At 48.2% G+C, this 27017-nt stretch overlaps 2 protein-coding genes across 3 annotated transcripts; one reads left to right on the top strand and one right to left on the bottom strand.

The window, feature by feature from the left end:
* Window positions 1-1782: 1782 nt before the first annotated feature.
* Window positions 1783-6146, bottom strand: ldlrad2 (low density lipoprotein receptor class A domain containing 2; the record flags this gene model as incomplete). Its single annotated transcript, XM_084464741.1, has 5 exons — window positions 1783-2087; window positions 3209-3346; window positions 3553-3702; window positions 4090-4578; window positions 6053-6146. 5 exons carry the CDS (start codon window positions 6144-6146, stop codon window positions 1783-1785), a joined length of 1176 nt encoding a protein of 391 aa, XP_084320867.1.
* Window positions 6147-10835: 4689 nt separating this feature from the next.
* efcc1 (EF-hand and coiled-coil domain containing 1) lies at window positions 10836-26990 on the top strand. Of its 2 annotated transcripts, none has more exons than XM_084464389.1 (8): window positions 10836-11676; window positions 11882-12348; window positions 20915-21075; window positions 21227-21362; window positions 22457-22628; window positions 24745-24903; window positions 25619-25688; window positions 26010-26990. In XM_084464389.1, exons 1-8 carry the CDS (start codon window positions 10966-10968, stop codon window positions 26141-26143), a joined length of 2010 nt encoding a protein of 669 aa, XP_084320515.1. In that variant the 5' UTR covers window positions 10836-10965; the 3' UTR covers window positions 26144-26990. The 2 variants fall into 2 exon arrangements, with proteins under 2 accessions (XP_084320515.1, XP_084320516.1); XM_084464390.1 differs by having other exon boundaries at window positions 10837-11676; window positions 22460-22628.
* The last annotated feature ends 27 nt before the right edge of the window (window positions 26991-27017 follow it).

Raw genomic sequence — 27017 nt, 5'->3', positions numbered from 1 at the left:
ACACGCTATTTCTATGCAGTTTCACACGTATGCATAATCTTTGACATCATAATATTTAACATGCAAGTGTAGTGGTGCCTGGTTGCTGCGGGGGAAAATCAGCTTTGCGCCGGGTGCAAACTAGCAACGACACATGCGTCGGTGTAGAAAGTCAATTGCGCCGGGCGCAAGATAGGGCCCTTCTTCTGTTTGGCGCACATGGCTAATTTGCATACGCGCACAGGACTGTCGGAATGGGAACATGTCGGACTGGCAGCATTACGGGGGCGCGATTACGGGCTGGCGGAGTTACATTTAAAAAACGCGTTCAAGTAAAAAATAAATAAGAAAAGCGGAATCAATTTGTGGCGCTCGTTGTTCAATCTGTGGCGCAGCGCCACACATTGGCCTATGTGTGGGAAACACTGCACGGCCATCACACATGTGCTCATTCGGAGCATTGTAAATCATTTATTGTTTCATTGGGATAATCGGACACTATTATACCAAATTATTATTATTATTATTTTTTATTATTTGTTTATTTGTCAGGGACAATGCAGCGCACATTATTGTACCCTAAACTAAAGTGAAATCCATCTTTATTCCCACTGTAAGACCCTCATCAGACTTCATTAGAGGGTCATTTGTGACACTTTACAGAACCTAAAAACTTTACTGTACCTTAAACTTAAGCTACAGCATCATGTGGTAGTAAGGCGTCTACCCAGCCTATTCTGTATCTGATATGGCATTGTGAGCTCTGACAGACTATGAACTTGTAAAATGGTGTCTAATTGTTGTAGGATCTTCTATTGCGTTTCCAATTATAGTATAATTATCTAGAGTATAATTTGGTATAATAGCGTCTGATTAAAGTATATTGTAGGTTTCTAATTAGGATCTTACCGGTACTGTGTTTGTTTTATGTCTAATGAGAAACATATTATTTCAGTTTTCTGTCTAATTTGATACAAAGTACAGCTTATTACTTCTAATTAGTGTACCGTAAAATGAAGTGCGACCAAAGCTCTTTGCAAATAAGCTACGCAATCAGCCTGAACCCTTACAGGAGGGCGGCTCGGCTGCCTGCAGGCCGGTGGGAGAAGGTACACTTTGTACATTTTGAAGAAGAATTGTTGCAATAATGAGGTGTGGTAAAAACATGAAAACCTTGTGGTGTGCAAGTTTTGCAAATAATTAAAACAAAATCAATCACAAAACATATGAAAACCAAAACATTCAAAGGAAAACCAAATAAAACCGCACCAACCAAATAAAACAAACAGCGTATTCATTGTTTTTCTTTTCCTAAAGCTTTAATGATCTAAACAGCATTCAATCTACAGTGAGATACTGCTTATTAACAGACACTGTACAACAAAAAATACAGAAAGTACCTTTCTGAGTAATAATAATGAAAAGACTACTCCTTTCAAAGTATAATGTACCCTGCATCACCTCAACTGTCATATCATCATAGAAAACATGTTTTATTTTAGGATAATATTCAAAGAAAAAGTGCACATCCACACCAAATGAAGAAACTAACTCCTGTCTCCTCATCTATGTATTCATTCCCCATCTCCTCCCCTCAAACAGACAATACACCAAATAAAAAAAAGCCCTGTTTATTGTTACACTTCACTCTTTTGGGCATGTCCACTTTTTTGGATACATGGATACAGCCAGTCACACGGCTGATATGGCCACAGTAGTGCTGCTAGCGTTAGCGTTAGCCACTCAGGTGGCTCATATGGCCCCAGTGGTGCTTCTAGCGTTAGCGCTAGCCATGCAAGTGGCTTATTCGGCCACAGTAGTGCTGTTAGTGTTAGTGTTAGCGTCGGGGGCTATGGCCCTCAGCAGTGTTCCGCTGACGGGGTTGTGCGGGGTGACCTTGGTGGGCCGGTTCTCTCCATTGTGACCGCAGCCCCGCAGGCAGAGCTGGCAGGCGGAGCAGGTGGCGTTGCAGCAGGGCAGGTGGCGGCAGACGCTGAGGCGCCACAGGAACCAGGCCGGGGACCAGCAGCACCAGCACAGCAGCAGGGCGGCGGCCAGCACGCCCAGCGCCACGTAGAGAGCCAGCAGGGACACCGGGACCGTGGAGTCTACAGGGGTGGGGGGGGGGCAGGAGACATGAAGAATGGGTCACTTCATCCGGCTCACCTCGCCTTGTTTTACTTAAGATGAGCCCCCCAGTTACTGAACAGCTTATCCTGATGAGTGTTATTGCAGAAGGGTACAGCCCGGAAACAACAAACTGCAGAGGTCTGATTGATTGATTGAATTTATTTGACCATTTTGATATAAAATATGAACAGCACTCTGTGTCATACATTAAAATACATAAATAGTCAGGGATGACACAAAAAAGCCCGAAGGCTTACTTCCATAGTAGCAAATCATACGTCAATCATTCAAAAAATGTACACAACTACATACAAGTCACACACATAACAATGATCATAATTAAGACATGGCTAAGATTGGCGTCTAAGCCATTGTTTCAAAGCGTTTTAAAAACTGCCTATGTTTCTGACTGACTTGACTTGAGGTAGCCTGTTCCAAAGTGTAGTTCCAGCATAAAGAAAATAATCTTTGCCCAAATTAGTATTAACTCTGGGGGGTACAAAATCTGTTGAGCTACCCCTAGTGGAATGCCTGTGAACTTCACCCCCATAAACAATCATATGTACCATACACAGCTGTATCTGAGATACAGGATCCTCTACTTTCAACCAACCCAACCTCTCAAAGTGGGAAGATTCAATATGAGCTCTCATGGGGAGGTCAAAAATAAGCGTAACTAACTTATTTTGTGTTATTATGTTTCGAATGCATTGTGACACCATTGTACCATGAGCCACATGCATTATCATAATGAGGCTGAATTAAAGCTCCTGAACCTCCTAAAATGAACATTGTTTTTTGATCCAGAAACTTTGAGATTCTGGCCAAAAAACGGTCTTCCCACCATCAACATCTGAGTAGTGCTGGCCAAGTTTGTGTTTGCTGTTCGCCAGTTACGGGCTTGCAGACCCCTGCATCCAGCCCCTGACTGGTCCAAACAAACACGAAGGGAAGGAGAACGAATCCCCCCTGAATCCAGACTGGAGCTGGTCCGCTACCAGACTTGGCTACCAGTCTGATTTGTAAGACGATGTAACATCCGATTTGATGCAAACGCGTGAGAATGACTTAAGCAATGCATTGCCAGCGGCGCCCTCACCTGTGGCCGACTCCAGGTTGTGAGCGCTGTCTGGGGCGCCACAGTTCATACGCGTGGAGGGCGGCGCTGTGGTCGGGACAGACACTCCAGTGGACGGTGCAATGGTGGGCGGAGATGTGTGAGCTACCAACTGACCCCCTGAAATGTACGCAAGACATTTTCTGGGGTTAGGAAAAGGAAATTCAGAAGATTGGGTATAAGTTTGCATGAAAGAAAATGCTATCTTAAAATATATTAAGATATTTAGTTTCTATTTGAACTAATATGTTGTGTGGTGTTATGGAGCGAATGATTCATGTTAGCATAATCATCACTCCACTGCCCTTTACAAATAGCTGGCTGACCTTTGCACGCAGAAGTCAGGTTCTCTTCCAGGTCGCTTCCATCCCCGCAGTTGTCGATTCCTTTGGCATCGCACACCAGACTCAGAGGAATACACTTGCCATTGCGACAGGTAAAGTATGGCTCCCCGCTGCATTCGGATTGGTTGAACCCTGAAGGTAAGAATAAACAGGAGGAATCAAGTCTTTCAGCACTTGGCTTGGACAAAGGTTGCATCTGAGAGCTCTTGGGTGCCAATTCAAGAACACAACTCTTTAGGAGAGCCCGAGGATGTACAGAGTTCACTGCAGAGTACAATATTTCACATGTAAAAACAGTAACAAAAAAATAAAATAATAATACTAACGATTACAATAGGGTTCCTATGTTTTTCGTAGGACCCCTAAATATGCAGACAGGTCTTCTCTTTCTAAAACATGTTGTGAATTCCTTTATTCAAGACTCAGGATTCAAAGGGCTTTATTGGCATTGAAAACATACATTTTGGTGCCAAGAAGTTAAATAAGATCAAAGAAAAGAATACACAAAAAGCGCCTCACCCAGCCTGAAGGAGGTGAAGTCCCCCACGAAGTCCACGCGGGGCTGGGTCCCGCGGGTCACCAGCCTCAGCGTCAGGTAGTTCCCCGTGGACAGCACCGGCCGCGGGGGGCTCTTCCCACACAGCGGGGGGCCCACAGGCGGGGAGCTCTTCTCCCTGCCGTCGTAGAACTGGAGGTAGGAGCCAGCGTGGCAGGGGTCCTCGGGCCCCTGGCCGGGCCCGGGGTCCGGGCGGGGGCTGTCCATCGGGGCGGACCCCCGGGGGGACTCTGGGAAGGGCGGGGCGGGACTGAGCGGGGCCACCCTCAACAAGCTGTACACCAGGAAGAAGCGGAAGTGGAACTGGAGATTGTCTCGGGGGGAGGCGGCCTGCATGGTGATGTGGCAGTCGGTGCCCGTGGTCACAAAGTAGTACTTCTTAGAGTCCTTGTGCGAGTTCACTACCATGCCGTCCCCCTTGATGGTCTGACCGCAGAAGTCCACCACGTTCACTGTAGAGAAACAGAGAGACATGAGAACAAACATGTGCCTCAATAATCCTTCATCACAATGCATCATTCAGTTAAAGTTAAGGATGTGGTTGACAAAAGGATGAGCTTTTGGTCTCTTATTTTTGTAAAACAAAAAGGAAATGACACTGTGTCCCCTTCATCTGAATGTACATGGGCTGCTGAACAAAAGATGATGATGATGATGATGATGATGACTGGCATTTTGTGGGTAATAATGATATTACCCACATTACTCTGCCTTTCAGCCTTTGATTTGACGGATGAGATTGCGACTTGTTACTGGAGAGTAAAGCGGTACTTTACTCTCCTTCAATGCAGAATGTAGGAAAGGCGTAATGTGGAGTTCAGTGTGAGGCTCACCTCACACTGCGAGTTTAAGGGGGTACGAGCAGAGAGCAGAAGGGGGAGACAGATCCTGTTGAGGCGGTCCCACCCCCCCTGTCCACACGCCCCCATGGCTGGGATGCAGGCCAAGTAACGCCTGGATTTACAGCCGCCCCAGGGTTTATTAGCTCTGTTGCCATGGAAGACTACTAAGTCGCTCTGCTCTGACCTCCCGGAATGTCCCAAGAAGACTGTGAGCCCCCATTGTTGCCCCACTAGTTCATACAATACAGGTTATTTGGGGGGGGGGGGGCAGTCCAAATCAGGCATGGATGCAGAGTTCCCAGTAAAGCTTCTTACATGTTTATAATTCAGCACTTTTAAGATGCTATCATGTAGGGTCCATCTCCAGCCAAACGTTGGCAGCAGGGTGGGTGAGGGGCTGATGGTATACACTTTAGTGGACACCTTCTCAAAGGCCTTTTCCTAAAGGCCAGCTGCTGCCTGGCCTGGTGTTGTCCTGCCCTGAATGTAGTCCTGACACCGGGACTCGATGAAGGCTCCAATGTTACTGGGATGTGCCTTCAGGTTGACTGACTCACAAATTAAGGAATATCATGTATGTAGAATGAATAAGCTGGACTGAAAATGAAGACAAGAAGAAATACCTCTAGTATCCTAGTTCGATCATAGTTTATTTTAGATTTAAACGAAATACTTCATATAGGTCTAGGCTAACTTTTAATATTGGTTTCTTTAGCCAGAATTATATATATATATAAATTGTGGCTAATTAAACCAATATTAAAAATTAGCCTAGACCTAAGTTTTTGGTTTAAATATAAAAAGTGGTTGTACACATTGTTACAATGTTATGTTATAAGAAGTCCAGAGTAGTCTATAAGCTTAGAGTATCGCCAGCCGGTTGTAATTAATCACATAATGGGAAGTTTAGACCTTGACCCAATGTTAGATCTTAAACACTGAAGAGGAGGAGAGGGAGCAATGAGAAGAGAAATGTTATTATTAGAGTACTACAGTAGCCAGAAACCTGGTAATGAAGTGTGTTAACGTGTGGATTGCCGCTAATGAATGTTAGACGCGCTTATCTGAAGTTGCGTCCTCTTACCCGTCTCGATGGCTCCGGTGTTCACCGTCAGTAATCCCATCAGGAGAGCCATCTTCACCACTTGATGAAACAGGCTGTCGATGGGAAACTCCATGGAAAAAGGTCTTCAGTGGCGCCCAGTAAGCAGCCTGAAGTCTCAAACTAATAGTTCACATAAGTTCTGTCTGTGTCTCTAAATGATCATCCTTAAGGAGTAAACCTTGTTCTTACACTAAAAACGCTTGGACTCTAAACACAGGACATTTAACTGTGCGGACCGAGATGTGTATATATATATATATATATATATATATATATATATATATATATATATGAACTCAACCAGCCTCGTGCCCATCCGAAGTCTCCGCTTTCGCTCTATCAACTATGCTGCTGTTTCCATGACAACAGCCTGATGATGCAGGGGAGGAGGGGCGTGGAATGTCAAGGGTTCGAGTCCCCTTGTGGCCATCTGGCTTTTCTACAGGATCAGCATTTAGATATTAGAACCATTGAATTGGAATGAATGTTCATGTAACCTAAAGAGAGCAAAGGAAACACCCGGATGTAAGAGATTATCAGATTAATGATGACAATATGACAATATTTTCGCACTACAACCCATTTGAATAAGTTTCTGTGATGGTGGGGCAAAAGGGACTGCTAGAGGGGGGGTAAAGAAAGAGGGGAAAGGGGGAAAAAGATAAAAAAATATATATCAGAAAAATTCAGCTTAAATTCTTATCACAAAAATAAGTATTTATTTCTCTATTATTGTTCTATCAGGTATTTATTTATTATATATTATTATTATTGCACACTCTTGCCAGGATTCTGACCTGGAATCTTCAACCCAAAGGATGGCTGTGTTGCTGTTACACCAGAGTTGTTTTTTTGTTGTTCTTTTGTTTGAGTTGCAAAATGCAACAATATATTTAGTTTGAAGTTTTTTTTGTTTTTTTTTTACAAATGATTTAACACTAGTAAAATATCTTAACAACAAATGTACACATCATTTACATATTTACAAGCAGCTTTTCCACTCTTCAATGGTCTTTAGATGCTGGACAGTACCATTTCCCCCGTAGCTGTGTGTGGCCAGTAAGCTTGCTTTTTGCCTTACCACATCTTACATTGGTACTGGTAGCTTGGTAGTTGTTATACTGTATTACTTAGTATTTTTGGCTGACAGCACAAAGAGGGGGAGATGAGGCTAGAGATGGAGAAAAAGAGAGAGAGCAAGATGAAACAGGTGAGAACATGATCAGGTGGTCAAGAAGACCATAATAAGCATATTTTTGACCACATTTATTGCATTTGCCCATATTTATCAATCTTTAAAACTGCTCTGTCCCACTGCACATGGACTCAGGGTTATAGTGTAGAACTACATTTGCTGTAATTACCTCAGACATTGGGCCACTGGGCTTGTTTGCTTTATGTATTATTTTGAAGGTTTATAACTACTTCCGTACAAAACGTTTGAATGTATGTAAAGAGGGAGATAGGAGCATGGAGAGTGTGCGAGTGCAAAGAGGGCAAGAGCCGGATGGAGAGATTGGGGACACACAGAGGGTGAGAGACCAGCAAGAAGCAGGTGAGAGAAAGGCATTGATTGTTATAGGGGCAAACAACCTCACCAATTAAATATATAAAGAAAGCACATTATATCTACACTTCATTTCATGGATGACTGTCTTTAAATATTTATGTTTATGTTACTAAGGAGAAAGAGAAGAGCAGGGAGAGTGTTTAGAAGGTGAAACAGGAGCAGCAGACCAGAGAGGTGCATGAAGAAGCACAGATAGAGGAGCAAGTGGAAGCAACAGTGTCTGCAGTACACAGTACACAAGCTGCCTCAGTACCCACAAGATCAGTTTGGCACACAAAAGAGAGCCTTTCAGTATAACTACTTCCAGAGTTTTACTTGGCTAGAATATTCATTGAGAAGAAATGCTGCATTCTGTTTTGCTTGTATGTTCGGCAAGAGATTAAAACAGGAGGAATTTGTGAATGGTGGGATCAAAGATTGGAAACATGCACTGAGCATGTTTCAGATACATGAAACCACACAAATGCCACAAAGACAGTGTAGTCTGCTGGCATAGCTAAGAAAGCAAGTAAATCAACAGGCAGTGTTGTACAGCAAATAGTCTGCAAGTTCCAGTGAGATAACTGAGAGAAGGGAATACTTGAAATGTATTGTGAAAGTGACACGTATGCTGGGGAAACACGGTATTCCATTTAGGGGTCACAATGAATCACCTGAGAGCAATAACAGAGGGAATTTCTTGGCGTGCATGGATCTCCTGAAAAAGTTCAAACCTTTCTTGCAAAGCTACACGCCTCCAAACACAACCTATTTTTCATCTTACAGTCAGAATCAAATGATAGTGTTGTTCACAAGAGATACGAGAGATGAGGGAATCAAAGATGTATACCATTATGGCCGATGAGGCCAGGGACGGAAAGACAGAACAGCTGTCACTTCAGTGTGAGATATGTTTCAGATGGTGCTCTATCCTACAGGCTTAAGATATTTTGATGCTGCATCAATATGCACTGCAATTGAGAATCAATTAGTGAATGGTATTGATGACTCGAGATGTGTGGCACAGACTTATGATGGAGCAGCTGTCATGAGTGGGGCATTGGAGGGCGTACAAGCATATTTTCGTATGTGCATTGTTATGCACATTAATTAAATCTGGTCTTATGTCACAGGTGCAGAGCAGTGTCTGAGGCCAAAGAGTTTTTCAACATGCTGGAAAATGTCTCTACTTTTTTCCATTCTTCTCTTGTGAACCACCACATTTTTGAAGAAACTCAAAAAAAAGCTAGGGTTGCAGCAAACTGAACTTGTCCAGTTATCCAACACACACTGTTTTGAATCACAAGTTTATAAAAATGTATGTTGATACAATATTCCATATTATATTATAATATTCCATAAAACAATATTTGTTTTGAAGTTTGCATTTTACTTTGTCTTCACATTTTAGTATCCATTTTCCATATTTTCCATGTATAGTTTACTTTGAAAACCAATTTGTTTCAGTAACTGTGTAAATACAAAAAAAGGGGAAAATATGGTCATTTGAGTGAAAATGACCCAAAGGAAATTTAATATACCTAGAATTTGTTATTACTGTTCACATCCATTTGATTATTCCTTCATCCAAACAGTCTTTTTCCTTTCATCACTTTAGTGGTTCAGAACTGCATTAATTAGCTCACACTGCCATCTATTGGCTTGGACATGCAACAGCATAGTAACTAAGAAAATAAAGGTCACAAAATCTTGGACAGCACAAAAGAAAAATCATGGATAATATAACACTACATTTACAACAGTGTTGTCTATAACTCAGATAAAAAGGTTAAGTTGTAAACAATTTATTTCTTCTTAAAGAGCTAGAGACTAGGCAAAATGTGTTTAATCCTTTCCTCTGGGATGAAATACTCATCAGTACTATGACTTACAAAAGGTCTGTGCTTTTCTGACAATAAACCAGCAGACTACAAATTGTTGGATTTATAGATAAATAGATAGATTTACCCAAATCAAGCCCCCCCAAAATCAGAACCTAGAATCGCCCCTGTTCCTCAGTGAAGGCCTGACCAGGGGAACCAGTCTCAGAGACCAGTCACCTGGCCCCCAGTGGCCAGACCGGTCTGGGGGGGAAGGCTTTCTGCTGGCCCTTCGTCCACCACTCCATCAACTATACAGGATGTGGGGTCACTCTCTGGTTGGGACTGCTGTGGATCAGTCCTGAGACAGATGTCTGACTTGTGAATGTCAATGACATCTGCGTTGACGACATCCATTTTGATAGCCGTGTTGAAAAAAGGTAAAATCACAACAATTTGGAAAAAAAATACTCAAGTACTTTGGTTACGCCGTATGGACTCTAAACCGTCTATATCAGATAGGCCTATTGTTTCCCTGGGTCCCGAGGCAACAGGATTCTCTCTTGTGTGCACACCAACAATGGGAAAGTGCAGTAACGCAGTTTATCCACTTGAATTGTTGTCTGGAATTTAATCTACATTGTATTACATTGCTAACGACAACATGCTTTGAATGGAGATGGTTTGACGTTTGAGTATAATGTAATAAACGAAACCCATTTGCTACAGTTGCCTCAGTCAAAGTCAAGTAAAAGTTATATCTATCTTTGCCTTATACCTTATACCGTTACCTTATAAAGTAAATTAGGACAGGTAAGCCTTCTCTTGGATCAGCTTTTAGGTCCCGCGTCCCTACAATTCAATCAAACGGTACCAACCCCTCATGCACCGGAGCAGAAGAAAACGTCTGGCGTCTCCACGCAGACCCATGGGAACTGCGCTCCGGCCAGGGGGTTAAGTGCATTGCGTCGCCCTAGAAACCGGACCCATCCGGAGGAGGTCAGACCCACGTCCAGGATCCATGCGAGCGGTGCACTGCAATGCATCTCTGAACTTATGAGGTAAACCTATTATAGAATCATATGGAAATATGGGCCAAAACTACATTTTGCAAAAGTGCTTACGAGCAGTCCTGAATAATTGGGATTTAATTTGGGTTTTCAAAAAAATGCTGCGAAAAGTTGTAGGGCCTACTAATGCGTTGTTTCGAAATATCTTCGAATGAAGTTTATAGAAAGAAAAAGTGGGTTCACCATGTTTACGTTAGACCAACATGCAGAGAGGAACGGGGGGCGCTCCTATTGCGTTTTGGGGGCAGTACCAAAAAACTCAAATCGGCTCCGACCCCAAAACGGCTCAATCCTCCTCTGCTGGGTTTCTGCAGAGCTGCTGTGCGCCTCCGTGTCATCATTATTACCCTGCACACCAGAATGGAAACGCTCCAAACACCGAGGCGTTTTCAAAGTTAGACGGACTACTTCTGCGTTTCCCTCACTCCAATAGAATGTTTCTCGTTGGAAATCATGGAGAAGATTGACGTGAACGATCCCTACGGTCGACCCGCACGGAGGACGCAATGGATAGTCAGCACTCTGGCGTTCCACTACGGGCTGGACCGCGGGGTTGAGAACGAGATCATAGTGCTGGCCACGGGTCTGGATCAGTACCTACAGGAGATCTTCCATCACATGGACTACCAAGGCAGCGGCAAAGTCCACGCGGAGGACTTCCATGTCTTGTGTGAGGTCCTGGGATTAAACAAAGACTCGGATTCAGAGTCAGAGTGCGGGGAGGAGGAGGTCTCCGAGAACCTACCCGGTGAGTTAACCTTCAGACAGTTCCACGCTTTGCTCTGTGGCTACTTCAGCACGAAGGCCGGCTGCCAGTACGAGAACGGCCGGCTGCTGGTGGGCAAGGACAGTGAGCACATCGAGACCCAGATACGTCTGAGAAGCCCCCTGCGACGGAGGGAGAGGCTGCTGTCGGTGAGCGGTGGCAGCAGCAGCGGCACCGTGTCCCCCAGCCCGGAGGAGGGGGGGCACCGCCGGGGGAGGCATGCCTCCTCCTGCAGGCTGGGCTCCTGCACCCGGGAGTGCTACGAGGAGATAGTGGCGCTGGAGGAGGCGGAGGACCGCATCGCCAAGATAGAGGAGGAGAACGCCAGTCTGAGGGAGCTGGTCGAGGACATGCGAGCCGCTCTGCAGAGCAGTGACGCCCGGTGCTTGGCGCTACAGGTGAGTCCGTGGTTCCCGCGTCAGGGGTCAGGTCAGTGGCCCATACCTGTCGGAGGTGACGTCATGGTTTCACAGGCTGCGTGGGGCGGTTCAATGCACGCCTGTTCAATAAGTAAAACATGTCCAATGTTTTAATTACGAGTCATATCCTGTGAATTTCTCGTAATTCCCCATCCCCCCACTCCTCTGTTCCTGTCAACCCCAGGTGGGTCTGTGGAAAAGCCACGCCAGACATAAACCAGAGGAGGGCTGCTTCATTAGCATCCAGCACCACCAGCACCACCACCAGGTCACCCAGAGAAGCCTCTGTGACACGGCCGACACGAAGAACACCCCCGCCGGCCCCCAGGCGGACCTGAGCAGCCTGCAGAGCCTGATCCGGGAGGTGGAGGAGCTCCGCAGCTCCACCGACCTTCGCATGGAGGAGGTGGTGCTCTGCAACCAGCGGCTGGAGCAGGAGGTGTGCGGCTCCAGGGAGGCGCTGGCCGCCCTGGAGGAGAGCAACCGCACGCTGAAGAGGGAGCAGGCCGGCACGCGCCGGAGGATGGAGGAGGCCCGGCAGGCGGTGCTCACCGGCATGGGGAAGGTGAAGCAGCTGGAGGAGCGGGCGGGGCACGTGCCTGTCCTGGAGAGACGCGTGCTGCAGCTGGAGGCGGAGCTCTGCTACTACAGGTGAGACACACACACACACACACACACACACACACACACACACACACACACACACACACACACACACACACACTGGATGGGCCACATGGTACCGCCCGTTCTGATTGGATACACAGATTTTTGGAGGGGGATGGATCACATGGTACCGCCCGTTCTGATTGGATACACACAACTGTTTGAAAACATGGTATGGCCCATGCAGGTTAGATACACACTCCTGCATAGGTCACATGGTATGGTCCATACAGGTGAGACCAACATCTGCATGGATCACATGGTATGGTCCATGTAGACCAACACCTCCACAGATCACATGGTATGGTCCATACAGGTGAGACCACCCCTGCATAGATCACATGGTATGGCCCATACAGGTGCGACCACCCCTGCAGATGTCATGGTGTGCAGTACTGGAGGGCTCTGGAGGGCTCATATCTTAGTGAGAGGAGAGCTATGCTACGTTTAAGGACGATAACAACAGCAGCGCTATGTAACGGGTGACAGGTTGCCTCCAGGGTAAGGCTTACCCTAACCCTAACTCCACTGCCAAGGCCTTTAGAAGGCTCCACCACCAACATCGAATGGCCGCAGTCATCTGGCTTTGAGGTGAGGGAGTGTTAGTTGAAAGGAGAATAGAAACAGAAAGAGAAGGTGGAAGATCAAGACTATTAACACATCCCACTGTAAACACCTTATTTCAGCGGGACTGAGGGAACATTTTCAAGTCCAAGGTGCCATAGCAGTCCCTACACTACAACTACACAAGCCTTTTAAAGAATGGGATCCAATTCACTGCGAAACCGTCCACTTATCCTCCTCCGCACCGCCCTCCCTCGCTCGTCTCCCGCGTCATACCTTGGAAGCGCCATGTAAAGAGCCGCCGCGCCAGGGAGAGGCCAGCGAAAAAACGCTCCACGTAGCTCTTTTTCTCCCATTAAAAACAATGCGAAACAGGTGAGCTCAACAAGCTAGCTACCGCACCGTGGGAGAAAGGGCTGGCTTGTTTTGGCGAGGGTTTTATATATATATGATGGAGGCAGTCGTGGCCACACTGAAACAGTAATGAATAATAACCCTCTGAGGAATCCTAAAAAATGACTCCCTGTCCTGTTCTGGCTCCCTGCCTGGAAAAACTGCCCTGGCTATTCCTGAAGGTTTGATGTGGTCCGCGCTCCCACTCCTCTGCCTTGTTTTGGTTGTTGTTGAGCTGTCGTCGTGTGTGGCGGGACCAGCCCCTGCTACTGTCGCTACGCTAGCTTGTCATTTTCACCGAGCTCGGCTGTAATTGGTCGTCGGACACACAGAGCGGTGGGTGAGGAGTTTACCTTTGGTGTCGGTCCGTCCCACTTCATCTGTGGTGTGCGGGTGTGTCTGTGTGTGTGTGCGTCTGTGTGTGTGTGTGCTCATATGTGTGTGTGTGTGTGTGTGTGTGTGTGGGTCTGTGTGTGTGTGTGTGTGTGTGTGTGTGTGTGTGTGTTCAGGCCTGTCCTACCAACAGCAAAAGTCTTGTCCTAACATCTCACTTACTTACTTACTTTAGGGACTTTGAACTTTAAGAGATAGGTCCACTGCACACACACACTCACACACGCACACACACACACACACACACACACACACACACACACACACACACACACACACACACACACACACACACACACACACACACACACACACACACACACACACACACACACACACAGATTTAGGTTTCTTAAAGTGAGATTAAACTTTGCTTTGATAGCCTTAAAAGTTATTTCTGGCCCGGAAATCTTTTCAGTCCCCGTCAGTTGATACTTTAATGCCCAATAATTCAACCTCCACAAAGGGCCTGACTCTCCCAGAGAACTCCATTGACTGAGGAAACGCAACAGACTGGACACACACACACACACACACACACACACACACACACACACACACACACACACACACACATACACACACAGAACAATACCAGCGACACCCCCCCCAGCCTATGGATCTTAGCAACCAGAGGGTGGGTGAACACCCCCTCAGAGCCTCAATGCCTGCCCAGCAACGCATAGCTCCTGTGGGGTATTCTTTTCACTGTTCTCTCATTGGCTGTCATCTGTCATTCCGCCTAAACATGAAGATCCTACACTTTGTATGCAGATGGGACAGTTATTGTGACGGCATGACAAGATGGATGAGTAAAAAGTACATCAACCGATGGCTTCACAATGGAAAATAAACTAATAATATATCTTTTAATCATATATTACTTTGTGTCTCTCCAGCAGCCGAGACACAGAAAAAAGAGACTCTATTTCAGATATTTCATCCCTCCATTATCCTATTGAGTCTGAGGCCTCCTCTTTTCTCTCCTCAGACTTGTGTGTCTGTGTGATTCTCATGTGTCGGTCTCTGGCGCTGCGGGCCAGTGATTGAAGTACAATACACCCACGTGGATCACTGCCTTCAGTTAAAACGGCTTCATTGAGTCATACGTTTTACCGGAATCAGGACAGTGAATTGTTCTCCTGAATGAGTTTGCTTGTTGTTGACCGTTGAAACACCCGGTCCTGTTGTGGTGTTGCATGTCAAAGCGTGCCAGATGTGAGGACTGGAGAAGAGAGAACCTTCTCTCTGAGGCCTCATGGAGTGAATGATGAGCAGGATTATCTCGGATAGATTACTGAGCAAGAGGGGGGCGAGATAGAGGGGAGAGGGAGAGAGAGGGAGGGAGCGAGAGAGTGAAAGAGAGAGGGAGGGAGGGAGGGAGGGGGAGAGATAGAGGGAGAGCAGGAGAGAGAGAGAGTGCGAGAGAGAGGGAGAGTGAAAGAGAGGTAGAGGGAGAAAATGAGAGGGAGAGAGGGAGGGGGAGAGATAGAGGGAGAGCAGGGGAGAGAGAGAGAGTGTGAAAGAGAGAGGGAGAGGGAGAAAATGAGAGGGAAAGAGAATTAGAGAGAGACAGAGGGATGACATATAGAGAAAGAGAGGAAAAAGAGAGGGAAAGTGATGGATAAATGGAGAGCGGGACTGAGGGAAAGAGAGATGAGATAAAGGGAGAGACAGAGAGAGAAATGAGATAAAGGGGGAGAGTGAGAGAGAGAGGATAAATGGGGAAAGAGAGACTGCTGTGAAGGGCTTCCACAGGACCTTCTATCTCTCCAGTGTACAAAACAATCTCACTTTTTAAAAACTCCTCGGAGAAGAGCTCTGGCGCTGGCCTTCAGTCACGCTTCAGTTTTTCCTATCACTACCTGTTTATGTAACACGGGGATGACATCCAGTCTGACTCTCTAGCTAATACCCCCCCCCCCCCCCACACACACACACACACACTCATTTTTCTACCGGCGAGCGGAACTTCCAGCTCCGCCTTCTCCTCCTCCGCTCTGAAACTCAACCCGGGGAGGGGGCGGTGGACTTGAAACCCGTCCCAGTCCAGCGAGGGAGTTCTTTGGATCTTATGCTAAAGCTGGGTGGTGCTGCTGGGTGGTGGTGGTGGTGGTCTCGGAGGAGGGGGTGGTGGAGGGAGGAGGTGGGCGGTGGTCCGGTGTGGCGGTGAGAGAGATTTGAACCAGAGTCATCAGGAACAGCGACCTCAGAGCGTCTGGTGCTGACTGTTCATTCATTCACTCGCTCATTCCGAGAGAAAATGAGAGAAAAGTCCAGTTTGGAAGGGTTGCGAGTTCCATCGCTGGCTCGCTTGGCTTCCCCTGGTCAGAGGGACGGCGGAGGAGGAAGGGAGAGAGGCTCCGGCACGTCCCTCGTCCCTCCTCCTCTGGAGCCGTGCTGCTCGTGGGCCCGCGGCCCGGAGACAATAGGCAGCGGAGGGAGAGGAACAAAGAGCACCGGGGGGGGGGGCAGCGGGGGGGTGGGGGGGTGGGGGGGGCGGCCATCTGGAAGAAGGAGCAAATACTCGCCTGTTTGTTCTTGAAAAGCCACGGACATGTCCCCCCCCCCCCCCCCCCCCTTCAGGTCCTCCAGGAGAGAAACAGTCTCCTCTTCTGAACCGCCAACTCCACTTTCGTGTGTGGTGTTTTTCCGTTGGATGACACCACGGCACAGAGTCCCTTCTTGCCCGGTCGTACGTGCTCTTTTCACAGGAACCTGGAAGAAGGCTTCCATAGTAGAGGGGCGGCATGTGGCTCAGGAGGTAGAGCGGGTTGGCTGGTAACCGGAAGGTGGCTAGTTCGATCGCCGGCTCCTCCTGAGCTGAGCGTCGAGGTGTCCCTGAGCAAGGCACCTCACCTCACCCCATTTAAAGGAACTGAAACTCAAACCCTAGAAGCCTGGCGTATTCCTAGAGAACAGGAATTCTTCCGGAAACTCAGAACTTCCTGTGCGGATGGCTTGTAAAACTCTGCTTTCACGGCACTTTCTCAGGCAGACATCTCAACCCTGCACCCTCCCAACCCTGGTGGCCCCAGGGCCACGAGAATATCTCTCCCTCTGTTAATTCTCCCTGGGTGGCTCTTGAGATGGAGGGGGCGGGAGGCGGGGGAGTGGGGGGAGAGAGAGAGAGAGAGCCTTTGGAGGTCTTTTCATGAAGAGCTGTCGAGCACTTTGAGGAGCAGGTGCCGTCACTCACTGCATTCCTCCCCTTAGGCATGAAGACTAGAACTTCACCAAACAAAAAAAAAACTACAACTCCATAGACACATCTACCAAGGGGGTATGAAGGGTTAGGTGTGTGTGAGAGGGTATGTGTGAGACCCCAGGGGGGAAGTTCTCAGGCCGTTACCGCTGCCCCTGAACGTTAAAGTACAAAATAAAACGTAAAAATGCAGTGAGGGTGTTTTTCCTTTTGATTGAGTTTTTCTCTCCCGTTCCCTCTGGTTTGTGGCGTGGAGGTATTTACACCGTGCTGGGGTCAGCACAACCCTGGGACTTATAAACACGTGTCTGAGAGCGCCTCATTGCCGTTCCTGCTCCTTTAATACACCTCTGCTGCGGCGGTCCTTCTCCCCCTCAGCCTCTCAGGCGTTTGGCAGCTGAACGCTATAGCGCTGAAGGTACTGTCAACGTAGAACGGGGGCTTTTGGAAATGTGTTATAAAGGCCGGGGTTGTTAGAGTACACCCCACCGCGGGATCTCAGGAGGGTCTGATTAATAACCGACTGCTGTGTCAACACGACCTGTGACCTGCTCCAGGCGTGCTTCAGAGGGGGGGGGGGGGGGGGGGGGGGGGGGGGGCCTGTCGGGCTCTGCAACCCCCCCCCCCCCAGACCTGAGAGTCTAAGCACAGGTCTACTGTGTGGACACGCGCGCACGTGCGCACACACAAGCGAGCACACACATACAAGCCCAGACACACATATTACAGAGCACGCACGCGCGCACGCATGCGCACATGAGCACAAGCACACATGAGCGCACACACATGAGCGCACAGACACAAACACATTACCACCCACACAAAAGCGCGAGCACACACACACGCGAGCACACACACGAGCATACACAACCGCACACACGAACGCACACACACAGGCACACACACACATAAACACACTCACATAACCTCATTGACTGATGACACCCTAAAGAGGAAGCTGGGGCCCGTGAGAGCGAGCGGGAGATGAGAGGATGTTAGGGCCACTCGGGCCCCGTACAGTGATAAACACAGGAAGTATCCTGGATGTCTTGGCTCTAAACCACAAGCAGCTGAAACTCCCTCAATCTCCCACACCCCCATGAGGCAGAAACAAGAACGCAATTGACGAAGAGCATTCTGCTGGGAACAAGAGGGCGTCCGTTGGGATTATATATGTCCTGTCCTAGTTCCCTCTAGTCTGTGTTCAACTTCATGTCCTTGGGGAAAAAGTGCTTTGAATCACCACAATTGATTCTCACCAAGTCTCAACCTTAAACACATCAAGAGCACTGCACAAATGCGCAAAATGTGACTATTGATTGCATAAGGGCTTAGAGACGGACAACCAGAATGTTCCTTATTGGATTCAGAGGAGCCCATATGGCGACCAGTTCGTGGTGACTGAGCTGCCGATAAACGCAGCGTTGAAAATGATTCACTCCGACGTCCAACGTTAGCGTCTTCATCTTAAGTGACTCGTTTCTTTATGTTGAAAATGGAAAACCGCACAGCCCTTGCCTTGTCAAAGCCTCTCAGGCTGGAGTCAATAATATGTGTATATTTTTCATTATGAACATTATTATTTGTCATGTCTTGTTTGACTCAGCTCTGAATAAACGAGGGCTGTTGGCCGGCGGTCCACAATCATCATTGTCGTTGGTTTTCCCCTGCGGTGCGTTGGCGCTGTCTCTCGCTCTCTGGGATTGTTGTGTTATGTCTGCTCTGGTCTGCCAGTGGAAACCACCGAGATGTCTGGAGGACGTTCAGAGGTCCACGGTGCTCGCTCCACCCGGTGAGGGAGGACTTCTCATGGTCAGAGCTCTAGTTAGAACGCAGGATGGAAGCCCAATGTGAATTCCTAACAGAACGCACCCTCATTAAAGCTACAGTATGTGTTGAACTCAGGGGCTCCCCCCCCTCCCTTTAACTTCATATAAAGAGGTGGGGGGGGTATCGTACATCCTTCACTAGCGGCAGGAAGCACCCTATGGGTGTTGCACAATAGTCCAACTAGAGACCCAGGGATGGTTAGGGGGCCATGTTGGTATAGGAGCCAGGTTGGGAATTTTGAATGAACTTTGTGTGTGTGTGTGTGTGTGTGTGTGTGTGTGTGTGTGTGTGTGTGTGTGTGTGTGTGTGTGTGTGTGTGTGTGTGTGTGTGTGTGTGTGTGTGTGTGTACATATGTGTGTCGGAACCTACTCTATCCCTATATTGAAGCCGTACATAGACTCCAGCTCCACTGATGTTACTGTTGTTTTGTTATTGACATCTTCCTAGAATCGTCTCACAAACAGACTTGTGTTATCGTTTCCTTTTGTACGCACTTGTTTGAGGCACACCATCTCTGTTGTATCCTACAAACTCTGTTCCTGATTCCTACACTGCGCCTTCTCCCCCTGACCCAGTGCTCTTTCCTAGACACTAGGTCATGCAGGACCTTCCTGGCGTGTTTGCTTTCCTTGTGCTCACCCATGTCTTGCCAGTCTCTCTGGATACGAGCGCCGGCTAACTGACTGAATGTAAACATTCAGACTCTCACACGCACATGCACACGCACACGCACAGGCACACGCGCCACACACACACACACACACACACACACACACACACACACACACACACACACACACACACACACACACACACACACACACACACACACACACACACACACACGCACAATGACACAACGTGTCATTAGTCACGCTGGGGTCCGCATTCACAACGACCAGTGCGCCGCGTGTTCACCGGCTCAGGCCGCTGTGTCCACGGCAACCACAGCAGCTTCTAGTTCCCTTGTGTGTCCACGGCATGGTCGGAGCATGCAGGCGTGCATGCATGCATGTCCGCCGTCGCAGTGGCGTCTCCCATGCTCCGACTACAGCTGGCGGGCTTCATGCACGACATCCCCTCCTCCACCCTATAACTTAAACATGTCTCCATACACTAACTGATTGATTGCCCCGAAAACCCCCCCCCTTCTACGATTCCCCGACCTTCCACGCTGAAGTCACCCCTTTCTTCACGGCTTACAGCACAAAGGAGCTCTATGGAGCACAGATGTATAGCATGTCCAATAGAATGTCATCGACCACGCAGCGAGTCTCACCACACCGCCAGCAGCACCTCAGTCGAAAAAGTGCTCCAGCGCCGGTGGACTGTAGATGTTTTTTTTTTGTTGCGTTTCTTCATTTTTTTTTCTTTTAAGAGAAGCAAGCTGTTGAATATTTTAGTTTTTTTTCTCTCGCTTTCTCTCGCAGCGAGACATGCTCATCTGGAAACACTTAGTGTGTGATTTAAGAAAGCTCCCTGCCCGGATTTCCCCCAACACACGAGAGCTAGGCTGCGGAGGAAAGCTGCAGAATTCAAACCATTAGGAGATGATTGCGTTCCCGCTACAAAACTACAAGTCCTCTCTCAATAGTGTGATAGTGTTTTAGGATACTCAGGATAAACACGGGCAGGATCAAATGCTCTGTGTGTCCTCAGGGTTCCCGTTAAGCAGGCTGAGAAAGAACACCAGATCTGTGTACCCTGGATCTCTATTTCCATTCAAACCCAATGTAACTCACAGCTCCGTTTTACCACACATCTTGCAAAAAACGAATAGCGCCGGGCTAGCATTGACCCACTTTACTGTAAAAATGCGTAAAAGATGCCGCGTCTGGCTTCAATTACTCCTCCCAGATTTCAAGTACTGTATCACTGACTTATAAAAAAAAGAATGAAAATACCACGGCGGTTGTCGATGTGGGTTTATAGCACGCCCGCTTCGTGTTACTTGATATTCGCGCTTTGATCTCAGCAATTGACTTGTACCAAATTAAAGATTAGAAAAAAAAGGGGACAACTTATGAGGCGTTTTCTTCGCTGTATGGAGGCCTCTCTGTTGGAACAGGGCTCCTGTCCCACAGAGGAGAACGTCCTCTTACAACGAGTTCCTGCAGAACCCCCCCCCACCCCCCCAAACCAAACATGCCGCCTCTGGTTCACAGGTCAGAGGTGTCCAAGCTCCAGCTCCCCATCGGCAGCCCTGACCCGGGCCTGCAGGAGGGGGTTGGCGGCCGGGTGGGACCCCGGTCCGACACGCCCCACGACCCCCAACACGACGACCGCTGTTCGCCCACCGGCTGGGACGACCTGAACCCAGACAAAGGTCCGCTTGTGAAAACAAACAGTGTTGTGGTACTGATTATGAGGGTGATGATGTTGGAGATGATGATGATGGTGACAGTGGCGATGGTATGGATGATGATGATGATGACGGGGGTACTGATGATGACTGTGGTTGTCATGGCGACGTCCAGCGGAGGAGCAGATGTTCCGCTCGGTAGAGGGCCAGGCCGCCTCGGACGAGGAGGAGGACAAATGGACCGGGGAGCAGCAGAAGCAGGTGGACGAGGTCAAGAGGATCCTGAGCCGACTGTCCTGCTGCGAGGAGAGGTACAGTACAATGCCTCAGCACAAACACCACAACCTGCACAAAACAGTCTTAGGACCAGCTTAGATCCAGCTCAGAACTGGCTTAGAACCAGCTCAGGACCATCTTAGAAGAACCAGATTAGAACCACCTCACAACAAGCTTAGAATCACCTTAGAAACCCTTAGATCCACATAACAACCACCTTAGAATCAGGCACAGACTGTTTTTCCATCCAAGTTAAGATGTATCTTAACCATCTGTGTGTAGTCTCTCTTCTGGGGGGTGAATCTGATGCTGGCATGCAACGTTGGGCTTTCTAGTTGCATGCAGAGGTAATAAGAAGAAAGGGCAAAACAATGTTTGGGGACACCAAGAAGTGAACCAGATGGAGAAGATCCTTTGAGCAGCTGCATGGTTTATTTATTTATCTATTTGTTCATTCAGGCTTTATAGTTATTTACAGAGAAGCAAATAGATGCCTTTGTTCGGGTTTCGAATGTTAATCACAAAAACAGCCCAGAAAGTCTTCATGTGGTCCGCACTGCTTTGTCGACTGAATTCAGCTTTTGTAATGTGCACCGCTCGGTACACGTTACAAACGGCTCCTATGACCCCTGACTCCTGGGGCGGCATGTGGCTCAGGGGGTAGAGCGGGTTGGCTGGTAACCGGGAGGGTTGCTAGTTCGATCCCCGGCTCCTCCTAGCTGATTTTCGTGGTGTCCCTGAGCAAGACACCTCAGCCTGACTGCTCCTGACGAGCTGGCTGTCGCCTTGCATGGTTGACTCCGCCGTTGATGTGTGAATGTGTGTGTTATAGCTTTATGTAATGTAGTCTATTACTCACGGGTTACTTATATTCACATATAGGTACGGAGACAAGGATGCAGTACGAGCCTGATCTTTACTGGCGCTCCAAAACCACAGACCAACACAGTGGCTCACAGAACACAGCCATAGTGACAGTCCAACATAGTCCAGCACCGAGTGCTCGATCCAATATACCACAGTGTGCATGAATGGGTGAATGTTAGGCAATATCGTAAAGGGCTTTGAGTGGCTACTGGTTAGGAAGGCGCTCTCTAAATGCCGTCCATTTACCATCTACCATTTGAAGCAGGTGTGACGACCGGGCCTTCAGGAAGCTCATGTCCACGTTCGGCGGTGGCGGTGGCAGCTCGCGAGGGGAGGAGAGCCGCAGTGCCGTGGTGGAGCTCCTCCAGAAGGTGACCCGGCTCCACAAGCAGCTGGAGCTCAGGGAGAGCCGCGCGGAGATGGACATGGACCAGGTCTGCTCCCTTTATGTATACACGTGTCTTCAGGGAAGCGGACAGTGATGACAGATGGCAGATGGAGGGAGAGCGATGATGTGTGGCACCTGACCGCAGGCTGGCATCAGACCTGTGGGTGGTCAGGACAGGAGGTGTAATGCCCGGTGGTTAGGGTGCTGTTAGGCTGCGCCACAGAGTCGTCCTAGGTATGGTGTGTTTAACATGAACACCACCCGTTCATCCACCCACCCACCCACCCACCCATAGTCCTAGATAATGGGATATATTGCAGTGTGTGTGTGTGTGTGTGTGTGTGTTTGTGTTTGTGTGTGTGTGTGTGTGTGTGTGTTAAACCAGATTAGAGGAGACTGCTGGGAGCGCTGTTATGAAAGTGGTGGGCTTCAAAGTTGTGAACCGCAGCGCCTAACAGACACCATGGAGTCGTGCTCCGCGACCAGCGACAAGGAGGGCTCCCCCTGTGTGTGTGTGTGTGTGTGTGTGTGTACGTGTGTTCGTGCACGTGCCTGTGGGTGAGGGTGCAGCTGTGTCTCCACCGGGCTGTGACCACAGAGACACTCCCCTGGGGAATCACACCCCTGGGGCCTCATGCCTCAAAGCTTATTTGTCACCACGGCTTTAAAGGACTTTTCCTTCCTCCGTTAACGCGGGGAAAACAAGACAGATCTCCATGGGAGGACTGAGACGTAAAGGTAAGAGTTATGGTTGGACGTTAATTCAACCCTTCTTTCGTCCACCGCAAGGGCCTGACGTGCGCCTCTCAAAAATTGTAACCTTGCGTCGAGGCGACGCAGCAGCAAAGGGCTGTGATTGGTCCTCTAACGTAAACCCAACGCAGAACCAAAACCGGTTCACGACTGTGTGGTCATTGCGTTGCGTCAACGTCCAACCATAACTCTAGCTTAAGGTCACCAGAAGGGTTGTGGGACTGGCGGGAGAAGAGGGAGGCTTGACCCAAACAGAGCCCCATGTGGGGGGCCTGGTCTGGGGCAGGCCGGGCGAGGTCAGAAGCTGGCTGAACCCTCGGAGCACAGCATGACATCAGCTCTGTGGTGGTGCTGGAGTTCCCAGAGGGCCTCTGGCAGGTAGAGACCCTGCTCTGTGGTCAGCGAGTTACCGTCTGTGTCGAGACTCCAGACGCACTCAGGTTGATGTGTTTATGTTGGGCTGATGTCAGGGCTGATGTTAGGGCTACCACGAGAGCACACGTCCCGGCTGCAGTTAAGTACGAAGTAACTCTGGATGTTTTTCAAATGTGGGCCCTTAAATGTATTTACATTTACGAGGAGGTAGTAACCCCTGCCGGTAGGACATGTTGTCCTGTCCCAGAAGGTAAGCCCCAAACCTGGATGCCAGGACAAGATGAACGAGGTGCTTGGAATGTGCGTGTATTGGCCTCAGAGGGCTGGACGTCCGGTGTAGAACGTCCCAGTCTTGCAGTAAACTCTTTGGTCAAAGCGCCACAGTGACTCAGTGAAGAAATAACATGGACTCCACATTTATGATAAGGCTGTGTCCAAAAGCTCCAAACTTCTTGTCAGTGTTGTTGGGAGAACGAAAATTGCCATTTCTGTAGACGGCATGTAAACAAACAAACTCCTGACCTTCTCTCAGCCTAGGTGACCCTTGGCTTCATGCAGTGGCCCTGAACTGGCTCTTCCCGGCTACGGCAAACATTTTTCGGAGAAGCCCTCCTGTTTACATATCAGGCCAATCACACCACCTCATGGCCACATGCCACAAACCTGATCGGCTATGAGGTCGGTCTGAAGGTCGTGATTGGCCCAGATCCCCAGTCAATGTCCATTTCCGTGTGTCCAGTTTCTACAACACATCTTTCGTGGCGGCATGTGGCTCAGGAGGTAGAGAGGGTTGGCTGGTAACCGGAAGGGTGCTAGTTCTGCCTGTCGAGGTGTCCCTGAGCAAGGCACCTCACCCTAACTGCGCTCGAGCTGGCTGTCGCCCTGCATGGTTGACACCGCTGTTGGTGTGTCAATGTGTGCATGGGTGAATGTCAGGCAATATTGTAAAGCACGTTGAGTGGCCACTGGTTAGAAAAGCGCTGTATAAATGCAGTCCATTTACCATTTACCTTCCTTGTGCTTTCCTCCCCCAGATGAAGGAGTCGTTGGTGCAGGAGCTGCAGCAGAAGGCGGAGGAAACGGAGCAGCTGCAGGTGGAGCTCCAGATGCTGGAGACGGAGCGGGTCCGGCTGTCCCTGGTGGAGGAGAAGCTTCTCGATGTTCTGCAGCTTCTGCAGCACCTCAGGGACCTGGTCAGTTGCCCCCCGGGGATCAGTCCGTCACGCTTTATTTGTACAGCGCTTCAAAGTGTGGGACGAAGGGAACAACACGATCAGGACGAGGTGTTGCTTCACATGAAGGAAACATCTCATTGGGATACGTTTGTATGTTCAAATTGATTCACGGAATTGAACCTAAAAGCTTACACAGGACTTGATTAGAAGGACGCTAACCTACAAAAGGTACAGCTACAAAATTCTCAGTATTTTGTTAGATAGCGCCATATGCTACGTAAAAAAACTAACGCTAATTATAGGGATTATGGGACCTTCTGAAACTGACCTGAGGTGTGATATTTGGCCATATAATGGAATGGAAATGAAATGGAAACCCAGACAGAGAACCCAGCGCTCTAATAGAGCAGGCCACTCCGGTATAGTCTGCTTGTTGGCGTGTCTGTATTGATCTATTTTTATCCCAAGATGTCCGCCCTCCTCTACTAGAACTTTCTCTCTCAGTAAAGTTGTGGGTTCGACTTCCAATGTCTGCAGTCGTCCTGTAGGCCTTCACCTAGGAATCACCAAGCTCTTCGGATACAAGTGTCTGCTAAATGAGTACTAGTTGTCTGTGTGGAGGAGGGTTTAGGGGCTTGTACAACACATGGTTTTAGTCATGTGTGGGTTTTTTCTGCTGGGTATTTTGCTCTTATGCTAATTTCCCAGCTGTGTTCATTCTGTATTCTCTCAGAACGTGTCCCGGCGGTCGCTGGGTAAGATCTTGCTCAGCACTCTGGAGTCGTGCAGCGACCCGCAGCACGGTTAGTGGCTGTTAACCCGACTGTAATAAACTGTCACGTCGCACACACACACCCACCCACACTCTCTCTCTCTCGCCAATAAAAGCAATGCAAAAACTTGTTAACCTGTAAATCGCAGAATTAACATTTACGTTGTGCGTCTTAAAAACCCACAGAATCAGACACTGTTCACGTTCATTTACGAACAATATTACTCTAAGCGTCGTAAAAAAAAATGTTATTAAAGACAAACTTTGTTGTTGTTGTGGTAGTGGACGTCTATTTTTTAACGCCGTGGCCACATGTCGTCACACCTCGGCTATCTGTATTCTCCCCAAACAGGGAAGGCCCACATTCTGGAGGTGCTGAATGCTCTGTATCACGAGCTGGCAGCCTGTGAGGTCCTCTCCTCCGGTGGCTCCCTGGAGCGCACGCCCAGCCAGCGGTCCCTGGAGGGGCTTGTCATCTCCTGCTGAACACCGCCGCCCCCTGCTGACCCAGCGGCGCTATAGCACTTATGGGCAGATGGGACTTCTTTATATAGACAGCCCATGGCTGTGTCTGAATCGCTCGTTCAATTCAATTTTATTTGTATAGCCCTTCATCACAGGTACAGTCCCAAATGGCTTAACAGGCCATATATTTATGACACCCTCTTGACCCTAGCCCCCTAGTGGGCAAGGAAAAACTCCCTTCATTAGCTGTGTAGTGTACTATTGTAGGTGTCAACATTTTGTGGTGCTGTTCGAAATCTGTGTAGTGTACAACACGCTATTAAGCTAGATCCTGCAATGCATATAGTCACATAATTAAGAGTCCTGATTCCTCTTATTCCCTTACAACATTCCTAAAGAGGGTACTATATAGTGTTCCTGTTATGGTGATAAGGCAATGAGTGAACAAGTGATTTTAGACACGGCCTATGATACAAACGCAGCTTATATGCTCTTAGGGAAAAGGGACCAAATGGACAATAATAGCAGTAAGGGTCAAGGAAGAGTAATTGTAGATAATGTTATACTCACTAATTCATATGTAACTCATATGAAGCTCTGAAAAGGGAATTAGCCTAGGGTCGTTATTGTAGCTTAACACTCTCGGTTTGTAGGGTGATAGATTGCAGGTACTTTTAATAACTTTGCATGTTCCAGCATAGTTTTATTTGCTGAGATTCGCCCCGAAAGTATGTGTTTTTATATGTGAAAATGGAATAAGCTTAAATATGGATGTAATATTTTGTTGTATTGAAATACAGTATGCTTTATAATGGGCTGAGCTAACCAGTATATTTTCCAATAATTAAAACCATTTGTGTCTTCTTAATGCTTGTTACGTTTTCATTTTCAGTAC

Source organism: Micromesistius poutassou (assembly GCF_964030765.1).
Source record: "Micromesistius poutassou genome assembly, chromosome: 2".
In the NCBI taxonomy this organism is placed as follows: domain Eukaryota; kingdom Metazoa; phylum Chordata; class Actinopteri; order Gadiformes; family Gadidae; genus Micromesistius; species Micromesistius poutassou.
Note: the sequence above shows the minus strand (reverse complement) of the source record. Positions and strands in the feature narration are given on the sequence as shown.